An 18,524-nucleotide genomic window follows, 5' to 3' on the forward strand; every position below is an offset into this window, starting at 1 on the left:
GACACCCATTCCAAGCAATGGGGTAGGAACTCATGTCATTTTGATGAATCAGTCTGCTTATCAGATAGAAAAACGGTTGTGAAAACAAGTACATTTTGAACAATTAGTGAAAATAAGTTATCTGCAAACTCCCTTTGAATGGTTTAACAACATACTGGATGAAATTAACATACCAAAACAAAAATTTGTACCTGTATACATATACATACACACACATTTTCTGTTCCTGTATTTCTTGTTTTCAGGCTTCTTTCCAGCGCTCTAATAGCCATGATAAAGTGAGGAAAATAGTTGCAGAAGAGGGACGTACAGCAAGGAACCTAATCGCATGGAGTGTTCCACTGGAAAACAAAGATGATGATGGTAAGTATTCAACTGTCTTCCCCCAACTTTTTTATCTCCTGTCCCTTTGTTCACTGGAGTTGCTTGCATGGAAACATGTTTCTGATGTAGGATTTTGCATTTTAAACAAAAGGTTATGTTTCATGTCCATAGCATAGTTTTAATTTATTTTTTTTAAATGTATACCCTGCGGTTGACAGTTCACTATAAAACCTGTTCAGTAACAGATAAACTCTATTTTTCTGTAACAGACATCTAAGACTGTCCTGTCTTGCTGATACTATCAAGATACCTATGTAATATAATAATGTTATCTTAAAATACTGGGCTTGGAAAAGGTTATTAAAAGCCAGTCTTGGGTAACTTGGGGTTTCAGATTGGTAGGAATGGCTTAGAGCAATCCAACAAATTGCTCTCTGTGCTCTAAATCAAATAATGTCAGTCGTTTCTTTTACTATCACTTCAGTCTCTGTTTAACATCTGTGAAGAGCCTTTAAGAAAGGGAATATTTGGGGACAGCTTTCTGTAATGTGAGTCCTCAGAACAATTTTGTTACTGTTGTAGTATTCTCTCATGGCCTGATGGCTTAAGCAGACAGGAATTGACTTTGGATTTTCATACTGCTCAAGCTGTTCCAGATGTCAGAAAGCTGTTTTTGAGGCCCTCATCTCAATTTCTTTTGTAGCTCACCTGTCCCTGTGGGGGTGCTGCTGCTTTTGAGACTTGGACAGGAGTGTCTAAAAGTGGTGGGGCTTGTTTTTGTTTTTCTGTGAGGGTGGTTGAACACCAGAATAAGTTCCCCGATGAATCTGTGGGCAACTTTCATCTTTGAAGATGCTCTAAACCGTACTGGATGTAGTCCTGGGAAGCCTTCTGTAGCTGACCCTGCTTTGAGCAGGGAGGTTGGATTAGGTGCTCTCCAGAGGTTCATTCCAACCTCAGCTATTCTGTGACTTGGCCAGTGGAAAAAATATTTCTAGGATCAGTTATGCCTGTGTTACAAAGTAATTAACCTTCTGTCTGCAGCAAACCAAAGCGAAGTTTAAAATGTCTTTGTGGCTTGCTTTATGCTCGGAGGTGTACTTGTGATTTTTTTTCCCTTCCTTTTAAAGCTGAAAGGTCTGAAGTCACATGAGAGAATGAAGTGCATGAAAACCTGTTCAGCTGTCTGTGTGTGGGCATCTGTATGGGTTTCATCAAGGAAATTATGTTCAGCTGAGAATGCAGAGCTGTACCTCTGTTAACAGTGACAAGTAGGATGATAGTAAGCATGTATTTATCAACTAAACGTTATAAACCTAATCACAAGTATCCGCATTTACAAGCTTTGGTTTCGGGTTCTGATCCTGAAGTAAACTTCAGCATGGTCCAAGTTACCAAGTGCCTTGGATTGCCTTTCCAAAGCAGATGGCCTCAGGGCTGTTGTAGAGTGAAACTTCTAGTAAGCACTAGCTGGTCAGCAGAGAAACATGCACTGTGCATCTTTCCTAGCTTTATGTAGGAAGAAAAAATGAAACAACATCCAGTTGTCAAGTAGTGTATGATGGGTTTCTTGATCAAGCAGAACCAATGAAGCTGCCATGGTTTCTTTTTAGGTAAGATAGAAAGATGTGACACAATAAGAGAAATAGTTTAAGATTTAACCATAATCTGCCAAAGCAAAACACACACAGTAGAACACAGATTTGGATCATGTGTAGCAGTCTCCAGAAGATGAATTTATTTATTTACTCGTCTTAAAACTGCCTACACGTTCTCAAGTATGTTGGTATTATTGGAACCAGGGCACAGGATGGGAGGTGCAGGGCAGTCCCCACGGCTGAGGGGCAGCCTTTCTCTCTGGCAAGCCAAATGGCCCAGGGGAGCCAGCCCCAGAAAAGGGGCCCTCAGCCCCCCCAACCTCCTCCTTGTCCACGTGAGGGCATCTTCCAGGCCCCTCCCAACACAGCCGCGTTTGGCCACGCGTGGGCCGCTCCATCGCAGAGGCTCACTGAGATCCCAGTGGCCACCACTGCCCGGTCTTTGCTGCAGGCCCTATAGAACAGGCCCCCTGCAGCTGGCCCACCACTCGCTGAGCATCTCAGCCCTCTGACTGCCAGCTCGTGTGGCAGGAAGGAGACCAGGAGAGCCAGGCAAGCAGCAGGTCTCTTGGTGTGCGAGGACAGCCATGCTGTCCAGTGAAGCACCAAGAAGGAACGCACCTGAGCAGAAGGAGAGGTGTCATGGGCACAGGGATAGCACCGATGGCACAAGAGACACCAGTGCCCGAGGGACCTCTGGCATCCAGCCTACAGACAGGTACAGGAGGTACCAGTGGCACCACAATGATGCGGGCAACAGGCCGGCCCTCAGACACTCAGCGACAGGGGGCCTGGGCCTTACCACAGGAGCAACAGTGATGTGGGGTGAAGGTGGGAGCATGAGACAGACAGCCGCGGGGAGCAGAGGCGTGCCCATGGTCTGGAGCCTGGTGCGGGACCCAGCACTGGCTGTAAACCAGACAGCACCATCAGACCCATGCATGAAAATCAACTCGACGGTGGCATGGGTCCGAGGCGTGGGACTGGGCGACCCCCTGGTTTGGCCCCGTGGCCTGAGAACATTCCGGACGGCAGGCATCCTGTCTGGGCAGTCCCGGGCAAGGACTGGCTTAGCCTTCTGCCCAACACCACAGAGCCCATGGAGCTGGATCCACCAGATGTGGAAGAAGGGATGGAAGTGGGTCCACCTCAGCCAGAAGAGACCTGGGGCTACTGCGGCACGTCTTTGTGCTCTGCCATCCAAGAGCACCAGCAGCATCGCAGGAGTGCCCAGCGAGCCCCCTACTCGTTGCTCAGGCTCCATCACAAGCATTAGCTTGGAGCTACCAAACACCACAGACATCCCACAGGTTTGCCTGCAAGATGTCCCAGCAATAAACAGCTCTTGCCGATTCTCAGGGGTTGTGTCAGTGCTTCTTTTTTGGGGGGTGGGAGAGGAATGGACTGAAGTTGCACCAGTGGAGGTTTAGGTAGGATATTAGGAAGAACTTCTTTACTGAAAGGGCTGTTAGGCATTGGAATGGGCTGCCCAGGGAAGTGGTGGAGTCACCATCCCTGGAGGTCTTTAAAAGACGTTTAGATGTAGAGCTTAGCAATATGGCTTAGTGGAGGGGGACTTGTTAGTGTTAGGTCAGAGGTTGGACTAGGTGATCTTGGAGGGCTCTTCCAACCTAGGGTGATTCTGTGATTCATTTAAGCAGAATAGAATTGGGCCCTAAAGTATTTACAGATTCTGATTTATAGTACGTTTTACTTTTGGGGAAGGTAGCAGTGTGAATGAGTAGAGGTGAAAGGAACACAGAGTATGTTTTGAGCTATTTGTGAGTTGGTTCAATTTTTGTTTAGTCTGTTACATTTTTTACCTTGCTTGTGCTATTCTTGTAGATAGTTTCAAGGAAGACTTCTTCCTGAAAAATTGGTGAATGAGAATTATAGAAGAATGTTTGCTCTGAGTATAACATTTTCTTCCACAGCATGAGGAAAGTAGAAGTGATTTATTTTTTTTAGATATTGCCCTTAAATAGTTGTATGTGGCATTAAAACTCAAGTAGCTATAATCATTTCCTTCTTCTGAGCCTACTAGCACCACTGTAATTTTTAAACTTTTTGCCAGTGATGCTTTCTTGTTTTTAAAATTTCTTCAGTAAATCATATATTGAGCTTTTTGCACAAGGAATGTGGTGATAATTGCTTGATGGAAAAATGCCCTGTGGAAAGGAACTTGTGGCTAATGAGAGTCTGGCAGAGCCAGATCCTTTATCTCTTGACCCTTGTCTTGGCACATATGTCGGTGTCAGTGAGCTCTGATTCATTTTATGCTGATCTTTCAATATGTATTTTGTCCCAGAGGAACAATACATCAATATTATGAATTAGGACAGTTCGTACTCATTCAGGGGCTGTGTAAATCAGGCCAAAGGTTCAGGTAGCCTCAGCCGATCCTGCAACTTAAATGCAAAGCAGAATTTTGTCTTTTTTGTTGTTGTTGTTGTTGTTGTTTTGTTTTTTTTGTTTTGTTTTTTTCCTGCTGGTAGTGGTCAGAGATACTGCACTGGCAGAAATAGTGTGAGATTTAACATTTTATATTCCAGATTGTTACTAATTATGGGATGACTTTTTTTTCTGCAGAAACAGTGAAGATATGGCCATTTGCTAATGTTAGTGTTACACACGCTTATTCAATTTAAAATGCTGGATTCATTTGTTCTGTTTGTGTATCCTTGCTTTTTTGATTTCTTTATTTGCTTGTGTTCTTGCCGTTTAACTTTTTCACTGAAAGACTTCAGCATTTTACATGGATAAGAGGGCAATGATGACAGGAATTGCAATCCAAACCTTCTAATTCCTTAAGGGAAATACATAATTCCTGTCAATAAGAAATAATACCATAAGAAGGAGGGAAGTTTCTGGAACAGTAGGTAGCACTTCAGTAACGTGTGTTGGAGCAGCATGCACCCTTGTATCAGATCTGAAATTCTAGTTATGAATACAGATCGATGACATGAGAAAATCCACCTCAAAACATGGTGACAAGAGTTTAGATGAGGTATTGAACAATAACACGTTTCATCTGTTGTGTTTCAGGTATTCCTTCACAGAATTCATCAATCTGCAGCAGATTGTGTTTTTGGATGGACTGACAATGCAGTTGACTTTGTGTGCTAGTAGAATTGTGAAAAAAATCAAGTAGTATGATATTCTGTCTCGAAAATTAAAATTGGCCTTCCAAATCCATGGCCACAAATCGCCCATTACAGGCACCTATTGTATCTTATTGTATCTCTTCGGAAAGCTGTGATCATTCTGGTAGAGGACTTCAGAAGTTTTTCCTTTTAAATTATTTGATATGCCCAGCATGAAACTTGAGGTGCTGTGTGCTGCTATGCACCACACACAGATTTTATTTACAAAATCTAGACCATGGTATTAGTGACAGTTAAAATGTCTCAGAAGCTTGACATCTAAACGTTAACAAAATGTAGGGTACCTTTATAACTTAAGGGACGTGTCAAAAACTGGAAAATCTTGTATTTGTAACTGTTCCCTTAATTGTTTAAAATCATTTTGGCTCTCAACATGTAGGAATCGCTTGTAGATTAAGTGTTTCAGCGTAAGGAAACACATTTTATTGGTTGAAAGATACCTGGCACACTTTAGAGAGCCTGCAGAATAATCCACTCCTTTAGCAAGAGCCTGGTGCAATAAGTAGGTTTTGCAGTGTGTGATGAAAGAAATGAAACTTGGCTCTCTTTGGCCAAGGTAGGAGGTCTACGAGTCATGACTGAAAGCCTTGTGTGTAAGCATTAGCAACGTTGGATCTGACTGTAACTGGCAGAATATAATGTGAAGGGAAAGGTATTCTTGAAGACGCCTTAGTTTCAGACCTTGAACTTTGTTGAAATGAATGGGATACAGTCTAGTGCTGCTACATGAATACTGAGACAATTATGTTCTGGGTGAGACTGTGACAGTAATCTGTTTAAAAAAAATTCCATGCAAAATTCATTGCTGTAACTCAGGCTGGGATGGAAAAACATGGAGAGTTTTAACTATATCCATCCTTGAAAGAAGTTTCTCCAGTTCTTTTGCATTGTACGGTTAGAAAAATTGTATTTACTACTATATAAACTTTTAAGAACTGATTTATAGCAATATTATGCATTTCAGTATGTTTCTTCAGTTAAGAGGTTGAATGTAATCAGTATCATCCAGTTGCTTCAGACAACCAGGTCTTATCCATCCCTCATCTTTGCAAAAATGTTTCTTAGGATGGAAAAATGCATCAGCTGGAGCTAGTAAGAGAGATTGTGGAGTACAGTTTGGTGAAATGTAGGACTAGTCCTGCAGTATAGACCTTGCTCCTTAGATGGAGGAAGAGAGGTGACAAAGTACATTGCTTGTGCCATGTGTAAGAACTGGAGGGAAAGAAAAGAATGGTTCATCACCCGGTTGTGTCCTCAGATTTTTCCAGAGAGGTGAAAAGAAAGAAAATGAAAATTTTTATAATTTCTGTTGAAGATCAGATAATAAACAAAGGTAGTGAAACAACAGAGATGTCTGTCTCAGAACAGAAATGGCTGCAGCTCTTAAGAAATATAAAGCTGATTTTCACACTTCTCTCATCAAAAAAGAAGAGAGATGTGAGGGGTGGTTGTTAGTGTAACAGAAGGCTTTTGAAAATAGTTTATCGGTAGCCTTTTTTGGGAGATATTAACAGTTCAGCATTTTGTGACAGGAAGTCTTCACAAATCATAAACCCAGTGTGTCTGATATTTAATTACCAGACAGAGGAAATGGACTTCAAGTATAAAATACGACTGGCTCCCTGAATGCTCCAAAACTGTGCTGCTTTATATATTTCATATTGGCAACTTAATAGCTAATGAGATGATCATCTTTTGTCGCTATTGTTCTTTCCTTAAAATTCAGTAAAAGCCTATTAGGTAATGCCCTTCACATGTCGCTGCGTCCCTGTGCCTTGGTTAGCAGTGCTGGTACTGTACAGTTACACACAGTATATCCATAACCATTGAACATTGCTTCTGTGTCGTCACTGCTTGTGAATATAGAGGGACAAAAGCAGAAAGGAGTAATCTTCTAATAACCAGAGGCATTTGTTAGCAGAAAGAGGGAAAAGCTTGGAACTCTAATTGCTGATGAGAGACAGAACTTCTTGGCCCGTACCTTGAAGAAATTGTTTATTTGTTTATTTTGTTAATTGTTGAAGAAAAATTAGTCCTTGCCACATATTATTTGCTTTCAAGTCCACAACACACAGTGTTTATGTGAGTTTTCTTGTCCCTACATGTATGCCTTACACAGAAGGTGCCTGAAAACTTGCTTTTAACTTTACAGGTGACTTGTTCAGACATTTCCCAGTTTGTAGATGATGGATTTATATATATTTTATTTTTTTTGGTAGAATCTAGGGACAGTAACTCTCTTTTTTATCCATCTGTCATCTTAATTCTAACACACCCGTATTTGTTTGTAAGTCTTTTCACTGCAAGTTCTGTGTGCCTTTGCACTCAAATGTAAGCATTGCAGCTCTTACATTTTTCAGAATGTAAATTATTTCAGAGTAGAGACTTACGTGCTTGAAATTCTTCAGTTCGCATAACCATGACATAGAATTGGTCCACGGTTTAAGCTTTTTAGTAGATAAGAAGTTTTAATACATTTGGTAGCTGAATCTTTTTTTTTTTCCTGAATGATGCTAAATTGATCTCAATATATTAATTTGTACCTGTTGTTTTCACTAATGTAGCAATTCAAAAATTCATTATCAAGCAAATAATTTTTAATTTGCCTTAAAATTAAAGACCTTGTTCCCTAGAACAGCCAGTGATGCAAACCAGCTGGACAATTGCTTGATTAAAACAGGTTTACAGCTGCTTTACATAACCAGCGCAATGTAAAACAGCTGGACTATGTTAGGGAATCTGGCCTAAGTACTGCTAAAAACTGAACAATTCTGAAATTCAGGAATGATCTCTGTGATCTGTGAAGGGACTATATTCAATTAGTTCATTCATTTGCCTGGCTTCATCAAGCTAAATTATCTTGAAACTTTTATTTAGATCTGTGCTAGAGAGTACTCTTGTCATGAGCAAGTAAGACAAAACACTATATTTTTGTTAATTAAATGCTCTGATTTTCATGTTGGAGGAATAAAAAACAAAATAAAACAAACAAATTTGGAAATTACTCTTGAGCAGATATCAAAGATTAAATATAAGTGTGTCACGTTGGTTCAGGAGAACAGAAATTTAGAGCCTTGCAAAGATAACTCTTAATAAGTTAAGAAATTGCCCCAGACAACATTGAGAAATCATCCTAACTGTGGGCTTTTAAACTGATCTTGGAAGCATAGTTGTTAAGTGCGTTTCATATAAGCAACAGACAAGTGCTTTTGAGAATAAATCTGAGAGATCTTGAGTGGACTGTCTCATGCTTTGGAAATATTTTTATTTATTTTTCCCTCTTTTTTTGCCTACCTAACTGTAAGTGAACTAAATCCAGAACTGAGTTTTGTTTTTTCACCATCTTTCTAGGCAGAAAATATCTTAATCTACTGGTAGGGTTGTTAGAACAGTTCCAGAAAAAGTGAATGATTTTATTTTTCTTTTCTGAGAGAGATATCTCTTGTTTTAATTCTGTAATAACATCTCATTATTATTAAACAATCATTCAAGAGCAGACTTTTAAAAATGTATATAGAAAACTGGTATCATATCTGACATCTCGGATATAGTGATATGATTTTCAGTGGCACTGAGCATTTGCAAGTAGGCTATCCTTGTTGAGTAAGGTCTGTAGTTCTTCAATTTTTTTCATTTTCTGTGTGTCTTCTAGCATCATCCTCATTCTGAACTGTTGAATATATATTTGGAATGTAAAATTTTATGAACTTTTAAACTTATTAATTGTGCCGATGTCAGTATATCACAAGATGTGATATGTGCATTTTAGAATGCTGTATCTAATGAAAAGCGTTATTTTTGATGAAAAATGCTTCTCCCATAGGAAAATCAAAATGGCAAGCTGGCGGAAAAACAAAGAGGGTGACTCAAGGAACACACAAGACTGCAAAACAGGTATCTGCTCATTTTTTATTGTGATTATGACATAAAATTTACAACATAAAAATGATTTTTGATACCATTGATACATTATTTGCTGAATAATACATATTCAAAAGTGCACATATTGTATTGTCAAAGGATATGAGTTGCAAAGTCAAGCATTCCAAAGTTTTAAAATGCCAGAATTTTCACTGCCTTCCTCAGTCTTTATTTTTGGCATTTCTTAGCCTCTGGATGTGTGGCTTTTTGACATTAAAGTTATTTTAAGTCCAGTGCGGTTCAACAATCAATTAATTCTTCCTGTAAGTGTGGTGCTTATACAAAGGCTACCATTCTGCCAAATTTCCGAAATTAAGGAAATGCTTTATTTTCTCATGTGTTAACAGCTGAGAAGTTTTTGTTTAAAGTTTTAGTGCATACTATTTTGGGAAGAAAAAAATCAGTCCAGGTGAGTAAAGTTTCAGAGTCCCAACTGAGAAACGAGTCTAAATGACAAGTATCAAGAAGAAAGGGCGCTTCTTCATGTTTTTCCTGTGTGAGTTTTATTATATTAATAAAGTAATACCTCGGTATTTATTCGTGTTTAATATTTCAACCATTACTTTTCTTTGATTAATGGATTTAGCTGCTAGTATGTCTTCAGCTGTCAAATACTTTGAGCCAGCCTTTCAGATTTTGACAATATAGCACATAGAAGCTGGTCTCTTTTTTTGAAAAAAGATGTTCTGCTTCTGTAGGGATGTTTGCATCCCTAAAATATAGGCATGTTAACTTCGCAGATGAGTTTAGCAACTTGTCCCTCCTTTCTTACTAGTATCTTACTAGTATCCTAGTTTACTTATTCTGTGAAGGTGGTATTTTAACGAGGTGGTTGGGGCTCCAAGTTGATTTACCCTCACAGAACCTTTTGGATAAGAGTAATGTGCTATGCAGCAGGAGTTCCATCTGTTTGAGTCATTTCGGATTACGTCAATACTGTGTTTTCCAAAGAATACTTTATTGTTAGTCAGTGGCTCTGTGTGGGACTGCTGTATTAAAGCTATATTGCAGGAACATAATGCATTCCTAGTGGGCCCAATTAAGGTTTGAAATGGACTGCTGCGTGCTTGTGTATCTTGGCACTTTAATTTGGCATCTAGCACTTCTTTTTCTACTGTATTTTCGGCACTAAATACTGCTTTAAAATGGTGGCTTTCTTCTTCTATTTTTGCTTTTGTTGAGCCTTCAGATTTCATTTTCCTCTACATAGACATGGGACACTAGGCTCAAGCACATAAATGTACAAAAACTCTCTCATATGATCCTGTAAACCTCATCTTCCTCTCACCAGGGTGCTGGCACGTCTACTTTCAATAAATTTTGGCATCTCGAGAATAAATACACACTTCATACTTCACAGAACTTCAAGGCAACATAGTGAAATTATTTTTGGGAAAAAAAAATAATTAGTTTTAATCACTTTCTTCATCCATATTGAGTTACTTGAGATGTGAGGAAGACTATCCCCATGTTTTTTAACTTAAAAGGCAGCATACGTTTTCTGCAATTGAAGCTTTTGAACTATTAGTGCAAGTGGGATAGTATGAACTAGCCTGTCAGAATCGGTGCCATTTTTGAGTGGGTTTTGTTGCCTTAGTGAGGACAAGCATCAGGGTAGGTCTGCTAGATCATGTCTGTATAAGCTGTCCATTCAGAAGGATGCTTGCAGGTAAAGATTCTGCTGAACAATGTGTAGATTAATTCAGAAATCCTGGTAGTGTTTGGTGCCTGCATTAAACATTTGTACAGAATGTTTAATGCAGTCTGTATAAAATATTAGTTGTGTCTTTATGGTAAAAGTAGTCTTTGTTATTGTCAGCTGTAACTCTTAAATTTGAGTTAGCAATGGCTTGCATTTCAGTAAAGTAGGTGCCAGTCAAACTTAGTTAAGTTTGAAAATAGCTTTTGGAGTTTGATCTTCATGGAGTATCTGGAGCCTGATGTGGCAAACAATGGACATGATTTGGGTTCCTGTCTCAAAGTCCCCTTCTGTTTCGTTGAGTGGCAGATGCCAGGCTGTGACAAATTCAGATGCATAATGCTAGAACTGACATGCATCGGGAATTTTAATTAATCTTTCTACTGCCTAACCACCAACTCAGTGGTTTCCTGCTTCCGCGATTGTGTTTACAAGACATTTTATAGTTTGGTGGTTTGTATCTTGTCAAAGGTGTTCTGCTGGCATATGTTCTCCTGTTTCAAATTAGGGAAGAGTTACTCCTGCAGGGGCTTTGGAGGCACGGCTTCTGAAAAAGCATAATCTACCAATGAGTGAATACGTGCCTCGTTCTGAGCTCTTGTTGGAGAGTTGACTCTCTGATACGTGGCTGAACTTGGAGTGACTCAGATGTTCGGTGGAATGTTCTGTGATTCAGCTGTTCTTACTGTTCTCATTGTCCTTTGGTATTTTAGCAGAAACACAGCGAGATGTCAGATCTTGCAAAATAAGTATCCTGGTTGCTGTGGTGGGACTTCAGGTTGTACTGCATCTGGCTGGGATGTTAACTTTCCCTGCAGCAGCCCATACGGTAAAACCACTACAGAGGTCGACCACAGCCATAAACTAGAACTGCTTCAGACTTGTTCTGCAACAGGAGTACCGAAGTACTTCCCATCTGGGAAAGTAAACTAGAACAACTACTAGAGAAGGAAACGGTCTGTAAATATATTCCCCTGCCTATTTTACTGAGTCTGGAGAAGGCAGGAATCTTTTCTCATTTTTTTCTTTGTAATTATTTAACTTTCTGTGACTACGTTGTGTCTTCTGACTACCTCCACAGCACTGCTTTGGGTATGTGGGAAACTTGGACTTATGTTGGAGTTTACTTTTATAGATGATAAATAGGGGTTAAATTTGCCCTGATGTTCTAATTTTATTTGCATCTTTTCCTTCACATACAAAGGCAAAAAGCAGACTACTGTAGCTATGTAGTTAATACAATACCTCTATCAGAAATGGTACGCAATTGGGATTTATGTTGTGTTTCCTGGAGGTTCTTCTCTGGCATGGTAACTTTCCTTTTTTGTTGTTATGGGAGAGAATTTCAAAAATAAGCTCAGTGTCATGGGGCCAAGGTCTGCTTTGGTGTTCTCAGCCAAATGGGCATGCTTCAGAATCCTTTGAAATATAATTTGTAGTTGGGTGACAGCACGTATCCATCAAGGAGTAGCTGTCTTCATGTGACTAAGCTGAAGACACAAGGTGAGTGGATACATAACACTGAAGTGGCATAGTGGTAATTCCAAGCAGGTATTTGTGATCCCTCTCTATGCCAGCTTTCCTGCAGACAGTTGGATGCTCTCCCTCCGCTCTCACAGCACGTAGCATGTTGGCAGTCCTCTGCATCTGTGCAGCAAAGTAGTACTAAACCAATTAGTCTGCATATTAACACTGAAAATCAAACAACAGATTTGTTGCAGGAAAAGCTGTTAAATTACAACTTAAAGCAGCATAAGGACAATTTCAGACTTGGCATAAGTAGAAACAACTTGATTCAGTGGCACAGCATTTGCAAAGGTTGAATTGAGCTTGTAGTGTTAGCAGTATGGTGAGTGGAAATCTTTGTGCAAGTAGTCTTCTCGAGTAGGAAAGATTCCCTTTGTAACTCATTCTTGATGATTCAAGCGTCAGAGAAGATGCTGGCATCTTCTCTGAAGTGTAGCCATAACATATCAAGCAAAGGGCTAGCCACACAAGCATTTCTCTGATGTTACTGCTCACAGATTAGAACAAGTGCTTAAAAACAGTTAAGTTGTATGTGGTGCCCTGGTGGTAATTTAACTACGATGAAACATTGCTGGTTTGATTATTAGTAAAATTTTAGTTTCATCTTTGGATGTACGTATTTGTCATAGTAAGTACTACGGGGTATGTATGTAGTCAGAAAATGTAACTTTATCATTTGCAAAAGAGAATATCATGCATTGTGCAAAGTGAATGTCGAGTTAAAATGGTAAAGAAACCAAGTGGTTTTACATACCGGTTGCATTTGTTTAAGATGAAAAAGTTTATTGTAAAAACTTAAATCAGTGGGATGCTGTAGTCTTCAGTGGAAAAATGTCATCTTTACAAATGTTTAAATATGTTTGAAAAAATGCATTGCACAGAAGCCCAACCCCTTACTGTACTTCTGTTTGTTCTCCTTTTCCTTTGTATCTTGTTTCTTTAGAACACTACCATAGACTGTAAATTAACTGCAGCAGCTGGAGATAAAAACTTTGACAAAAGCCCAACAAAAACAAGACAGCCTCGAAAAGTTGATCTGCGAGCTCGATACTGGGCATTTCTTTTTGACAATCTTAGACGGGCAGTTGATGAAATCTATGTTACATGTGAATCGGATCAGAGTGTAGTAGAATGCAAGGTAAGCTTTCAGCTGTTCTTTCTGCCTATTATCAAATGACACTTACTGCTGTTTTTTACTCTTTACAAAAAATCCAGTAAGGAATTAGAGCATCAGAAGTATGTTATTTCATGCGTTTATATAATGGAGGCTTGTAAATAGTAAAACTGATGGTATATTTCTTTAGATTTAAGAAGATGCTTTCATTTTAGGCAGTGACTTATTTTAAGGTGTATGAAACTTAATGACACGTAATCATGTTGTTAGATCTCAGTTTTTTAATTAAATCAATATCTGTCTTATCAAGTTCTCACTTTATTAATTTTTCTAGCTGAATGCTGATTTTTTTTTTTCCTTTTTTCCCCGTCGTGTTCCCTACTGTAGGTGGCACTGTTGAGATTTAGCCTTTTTCCCCTTCTTTGGCTTGATGTTAAGTTCCTTAATTATACATTACTCCCTTGTTTCAGTGAATTAGTTATCACTCTTCTAATTCACTCTGGGGTGATAAGAGAGAGATGAGTGGTCAAGCATAGACAATGTCTGGTTGGAATGTAAGGTGTTTTTCCTAATTTTGGATAGCCTGTATTTGTAATAAGACATAAAATATGCACAGACTATGATGATTTTCTAGTAGATCCACAGAAAGACCATTGTCATTTAGTAAATATAATTTACTTTTTAGAAATGGAGTTCGTTTCAAGCATTAATAGAAGCCAGAAGCATACGCTTTCAAAGAATTGTGAAAGCTAAGATTTTTTTGGTTTTCATATTAAACATAGCTGAAAACTCAACACATTCTGGAAACGATTATCTAATCACTGTAAAAAATTATATCAATTTAAGTAAACCATTTTCTTATCATACGTATCTAGTTCTCTACTGTAATCAGGCACAGCCAAATTGACTTTGAGATTAGCGTGCAAGTAGGTTTCATTGAAAGCAGGTTTGAAAACTGAACAGTAGCTAGAGGCTTCCAAACCGTTGGTTACTCTAACACAATTTAACATGTTGTTACTGAGCTGTCTTCCTGCTCAGGAAACTTCGCTGAAGAATTTTTTTGGTTTAAGAAAATCAGTCAGCCTTGCATTGTAATTAGATTACCATTTTAAACTTCTGTGACTGAAAGAACAGAAGTGTGTTTGTATCATTATCACATATTTTAGGGGTTAGATATCATTCAGCATTTTAATCATGCTACTTGATCTGTTCTCGGATGGAGATACTACATAGCCTAAGTGGAAAGTCTTCATTTTCGTAGGCACTGGATGATGATGTGTGTATCCAGGGGCATCAGATTACTTGTTTGCTAAACATGGGTGGAAAAAAACAAAAATGAGTAAACAAGGGTTTCCAGTGTTAGATGTTGTAAAACTTGTATAACATTTGTGTTGCTTTTACTTTTAAAAGATGTTTTCTTTTTTAGCACAAAGAACGTGCCCTAAGTGAGCAGCTGGAATATTCATTTGTGACGTGGTCTTTTGTTTGTGACATGTTCTCTTAAAGATTGCTGTTAAATGTAAATCAGTACTCACCCCTGCCTTTGGACAGGAGGAGTTCAGGTCATTCTTAGGCTTTTTCCATTTTCAGTATTGCAGTACTGGCCTCCTGAATATTTTAAGATGGAAATTCTGCTTACAGACGTTTATTAAAGCTCATGCTACAAAATAAGAACAGAATAGCTTTACTTCTGTGTTCTTTTTTTGGGGGGGAGAACTTTTTATAGTGTGTAAAAATATCTGTCGGTTAAAATGTTACCAAAAAAATACCAACAGACAATTCAGCTCAGTTGAAAATGGTTTAATGTATTTCTGCTGTAAGTGAAGAGCTGAGGATTTTGATAAATGAGAACTCCATATTTCTACATTTTTCTATTTACTTATCAAACTTACTTGACAGAATATTTTGCTAACTCTTCATGAAGTACTATTTTTATTTTTACTGCTGAACACGTGAGAAACAATATTAAATAAGGAATCCTTTCTGTTGAGATAAATCTATGATATAAAAAAAAATCACATTTCAACTACTAAGTGATACCTCCTCAACTTTGTCTTGGCACGTGCTGTTCTATTTAAACATTGCAGTTGTATGAAGGTCATATTAAAAGATCTTTGTAAAAATGAAATGTGACAAATTCAGGCATTTAAAACCTTTCCATTAACCTGGTATAAAGGTGTTCGTTTTTGATTTTGTACTTTTTGCTCCCTTGTAGTCTTACAGTTGGTATAGTTGTATTGATTATGTTGTCACTGGAGATAATGTTTGATGCTCCCAAATCGGAAAGGGCTCTAGTGGCTGCTTGTGGTTGAAAATGCAGATGAAAGGTTTGTGGTAAGGATACAAACAGTGGAAGTGTGTGTAAGATCAGCAGTGGTGGTGTGTATTTTCTCTCAACTTTGGGCACTGTTGTAGGTGGTAATTTGCTATTGATTTAACGGTGAGAACTCCCAAACTGTATGCATAGATACGGCTTTGTTGCTTTGCTTATAAAGATGTAACAAAAATTGTTCAATTATTTGCAAAAGAAATAAAGGATCCTCAAGTTTAAGTATTTCTCTGCATGAATCAATTTGTCCAGTGATGCTGTAGTCTAATAGATCTGACAGTGATGAGCTATAGTCTAATACATCTGTCTATGACCTTGGGCATTTCAAAATGTGAATGCACTGGATATTTATACGTTAACTAGGTTTCTATGTCTAATCTTTACATGAAATTCTATTACCTAGTATTTTGTGGTTTTGGATGGTGAACTTAGGCACAAAAATACTAGTAATGCCAAGTACCCTTTGCATCTCTTTCTGTCTCCTAAAAGGAAATAAGCCCCAAATTATCTGGGGATGGAATAAGGCAGGTTCCATTGCCAGTGGAATTTTGGTTAATGTAACAGAACTTCTGCGATTGATTGATGGTCTTAGGTGTCTCAGCAACTGGCAACAGGGAGGAGAGTTATATATATATATATGCATAAAGTGTGTGTGTGTATGTGATAGAGTTTGAGCAACTGGATCCAGTAGCTAAGGATACTTTAAGTTTAGGAGATTCTCAACTACTTGAAATTCAACAGATGTCTTTTTCTTCCTCCTATGACGAATTAATGGCTTCAGCTGCTTTTTGTTTCAAAAAAGTTGCTTTTCAAGATGTTAAAAATTTAGTTCAATGTTCTTTTTAAATTTCTGTTTGGCATTACTTCATACTTGTACAAACTTTTATCTTTCCACCTAGCCCTTACTTACTGGTATAGTTCTACAAGATTTTGAGCAGGATACTTTTCTCTCCTTGTTTGTAATGCTCACATACATTGTTAAATCAGTCCACTTTGGGTATGGTTCAATTAAAAAAGTTTTATTCTTCTTGAGATTTTTGTGCCCTCCTACAAAATGGAAAAAGTACAAGATACACTGTAAAGAGGTAGGTAAAGCCTTTTCCTTAAGTCTTGACATTTTGTATGGCGGTGTTACGTGGAAGAACCAGCTGAAGCAACGTTAGTGAAGGTCTTCCAAGCAGGGGGATATCTGTGAGTGATTTACCATAGTTTCAGTTGATTGAAGGCCTCCCTGAAGGAGAGAGGAACTTGTTTCATTAGGGGCTCTCACTAAGAATGCTTCGTGAGGGCTGGTTTTGGTTCAGGATATGCTAATTCTTATGATTTCAATCTCTTTGCGTGCAGACTGAGACCCGTAGTAATCCATGCTGATTACTGGATTTCAAGACAGCTAAGAAAATAAAACTGTTTCTAAATGTGTTGGAGCTAAAGGTAGAAAAAAACACACAAGGCTTTCCTAACTTCAATGAAAGGAATCTACAAAGATTCAGTATAATGGTCAAGTGAATTCAGACCAGATCTTGACTGCGTTTTCACTCATAAGAGCTGGTTCAACCCTGTCCATCTTACTTTTTGGAAGATAAGGTTTTATATTATTTATTTCTTTTCGTACATTTCAGTTTTCTAGCTGCATCTACCTGTTGCCAGGGAAGTGGTGGTGGAGGCAGAATACAGAATCTGAGTTTGTTACTTCTGACTTTTGAGGAGAAATGATTTGTTATACATGAATTTCCGTTCTTTCCTTGTAGCGCTGCAAATCTCAAGAAAGGTGTCCCAAAAAGGGTTATGAAGCATCTTATTTCCTCTACGCAGGTCTCTGAGTGTTCTGTTTAGATACATTATTCTTGTTAGAATGTCCTGGTTTCCCTTGACTCTGAGTGAAAAATATCTTGGCTTTGCAAAGGAATTGGAAAAACAGAAGCAAAACCAAACTTGTGCAGAATACAAGGTTGTTGTTTTTTTTGTTTGTTTGTTTGTTTTTAATTATGGTTTACTCAGCATCTCTTGCTTTCTACACCTAATCAATGCTAATTATGTCTCTATCAGTGTCATCTATTTACTGTATTTCTGTCACTTTCATAACCATTTTGGACATTGACTTAAGACATCTGTACAACCCAGTATTCATTTTTTTGATATCTAGGGGAACATTTCCAGCTAGAAGGAGAATTTCAGCATGAAGTAATGTCTGTTTTGTATGATAGAATATCTTTTCTTTTTATTCAGTAAAACCAAGTTTCCCTGAAAGCCTAAGACAGTGATTTATGTCTTAAAACATGTATAATTCTTTTTATGTTTCTCGCAAGACTGAGTCTTTCAGATCAATAGAGTTTTATGGAACATACATTTTGAAACATTCTCATATTATTTGAGAAGATCTAACTCTGCAGTTGAAATACATCAGGAGTACAGCAGTCTGCTGCTTCTCTCTTGTTTTAAAGAAAATGCTTTTTCTGAGAGTGAAGTTGTTCAGGAAGAGTTATGTGTATATTTCTTTCTAAATAAATACTTTGTGGCTGTGTTGTGACAGCCAATGCCCAGTGAAAATCTATTCTGGAACCATTCTTCCTGCCTTTTTGGACACTTAAATTTTTCATTGTTGTCATCTTCTGCAGATGGATGAAAATTTGAAGCTAACGGTAAGGGATAGGAAAATCAGGTAGTGATTGGGCGTTCAGCCTCACAGATGGAAGTGGTTGAGGTATTTCAGGATAATAATTTATTGTTTTTAGAGCAGATTTGGAATAGATAGCCAGCTACTAAAAGCCACCATCTCTTCAGACTGGCAGTCTGGATGATCCTGTTCCTGGCCCTTTGTGTTTAATAACGTATATACTGCTTTTGTGTA

The 18,524-nt window shown here is 38.3% G+C and overlaps 1 protein-coding gene across 5 annotated transcripts in view; it reads left to right on the forward strand.

Moving 5' to 3' along the window:
* Positions 1–18,524, forward strand: part of SCAPER (S-phase cyclin A associated protein in the ER) — a 160,228-nt gene that overhangs the window by 7,257 nt on the left and 134,447 nt on the right. For all 5 annotated transcript variants that reach the window (XM_068695860.1, XM_068695862.1, XM_068695863.1 and 2 more), the window contains 3 exons: positions 246–363; positions 8,910–8,980; positions 13,177–13,371. In XM_068695860.1, the coding sequence (XP_068551961.1) occupies positions 246–363; positions 8,910–8,980; positions 13,177–13,371 (384 nt within the window). The remainder of the gene's footprint in view (positions 1–245; positions 364–8,909; positions 8,981–13,176; positions 13,372–18,524) is intronic.

This window comes from Anas acuta, chromosome 12 (assembly GCF_963932015.1).
Source record: "Anas acuta chromosome 12, bAnaAcu1.1, whole genome shotgun sequence".
In the NCBI taxonomy this organism is placed as follows: domain Eukaryota; kingdom Metazoa; phylum Chordata; class Aves; order Anseriformes; family Anatidae; genus Anas; species Anas acuta.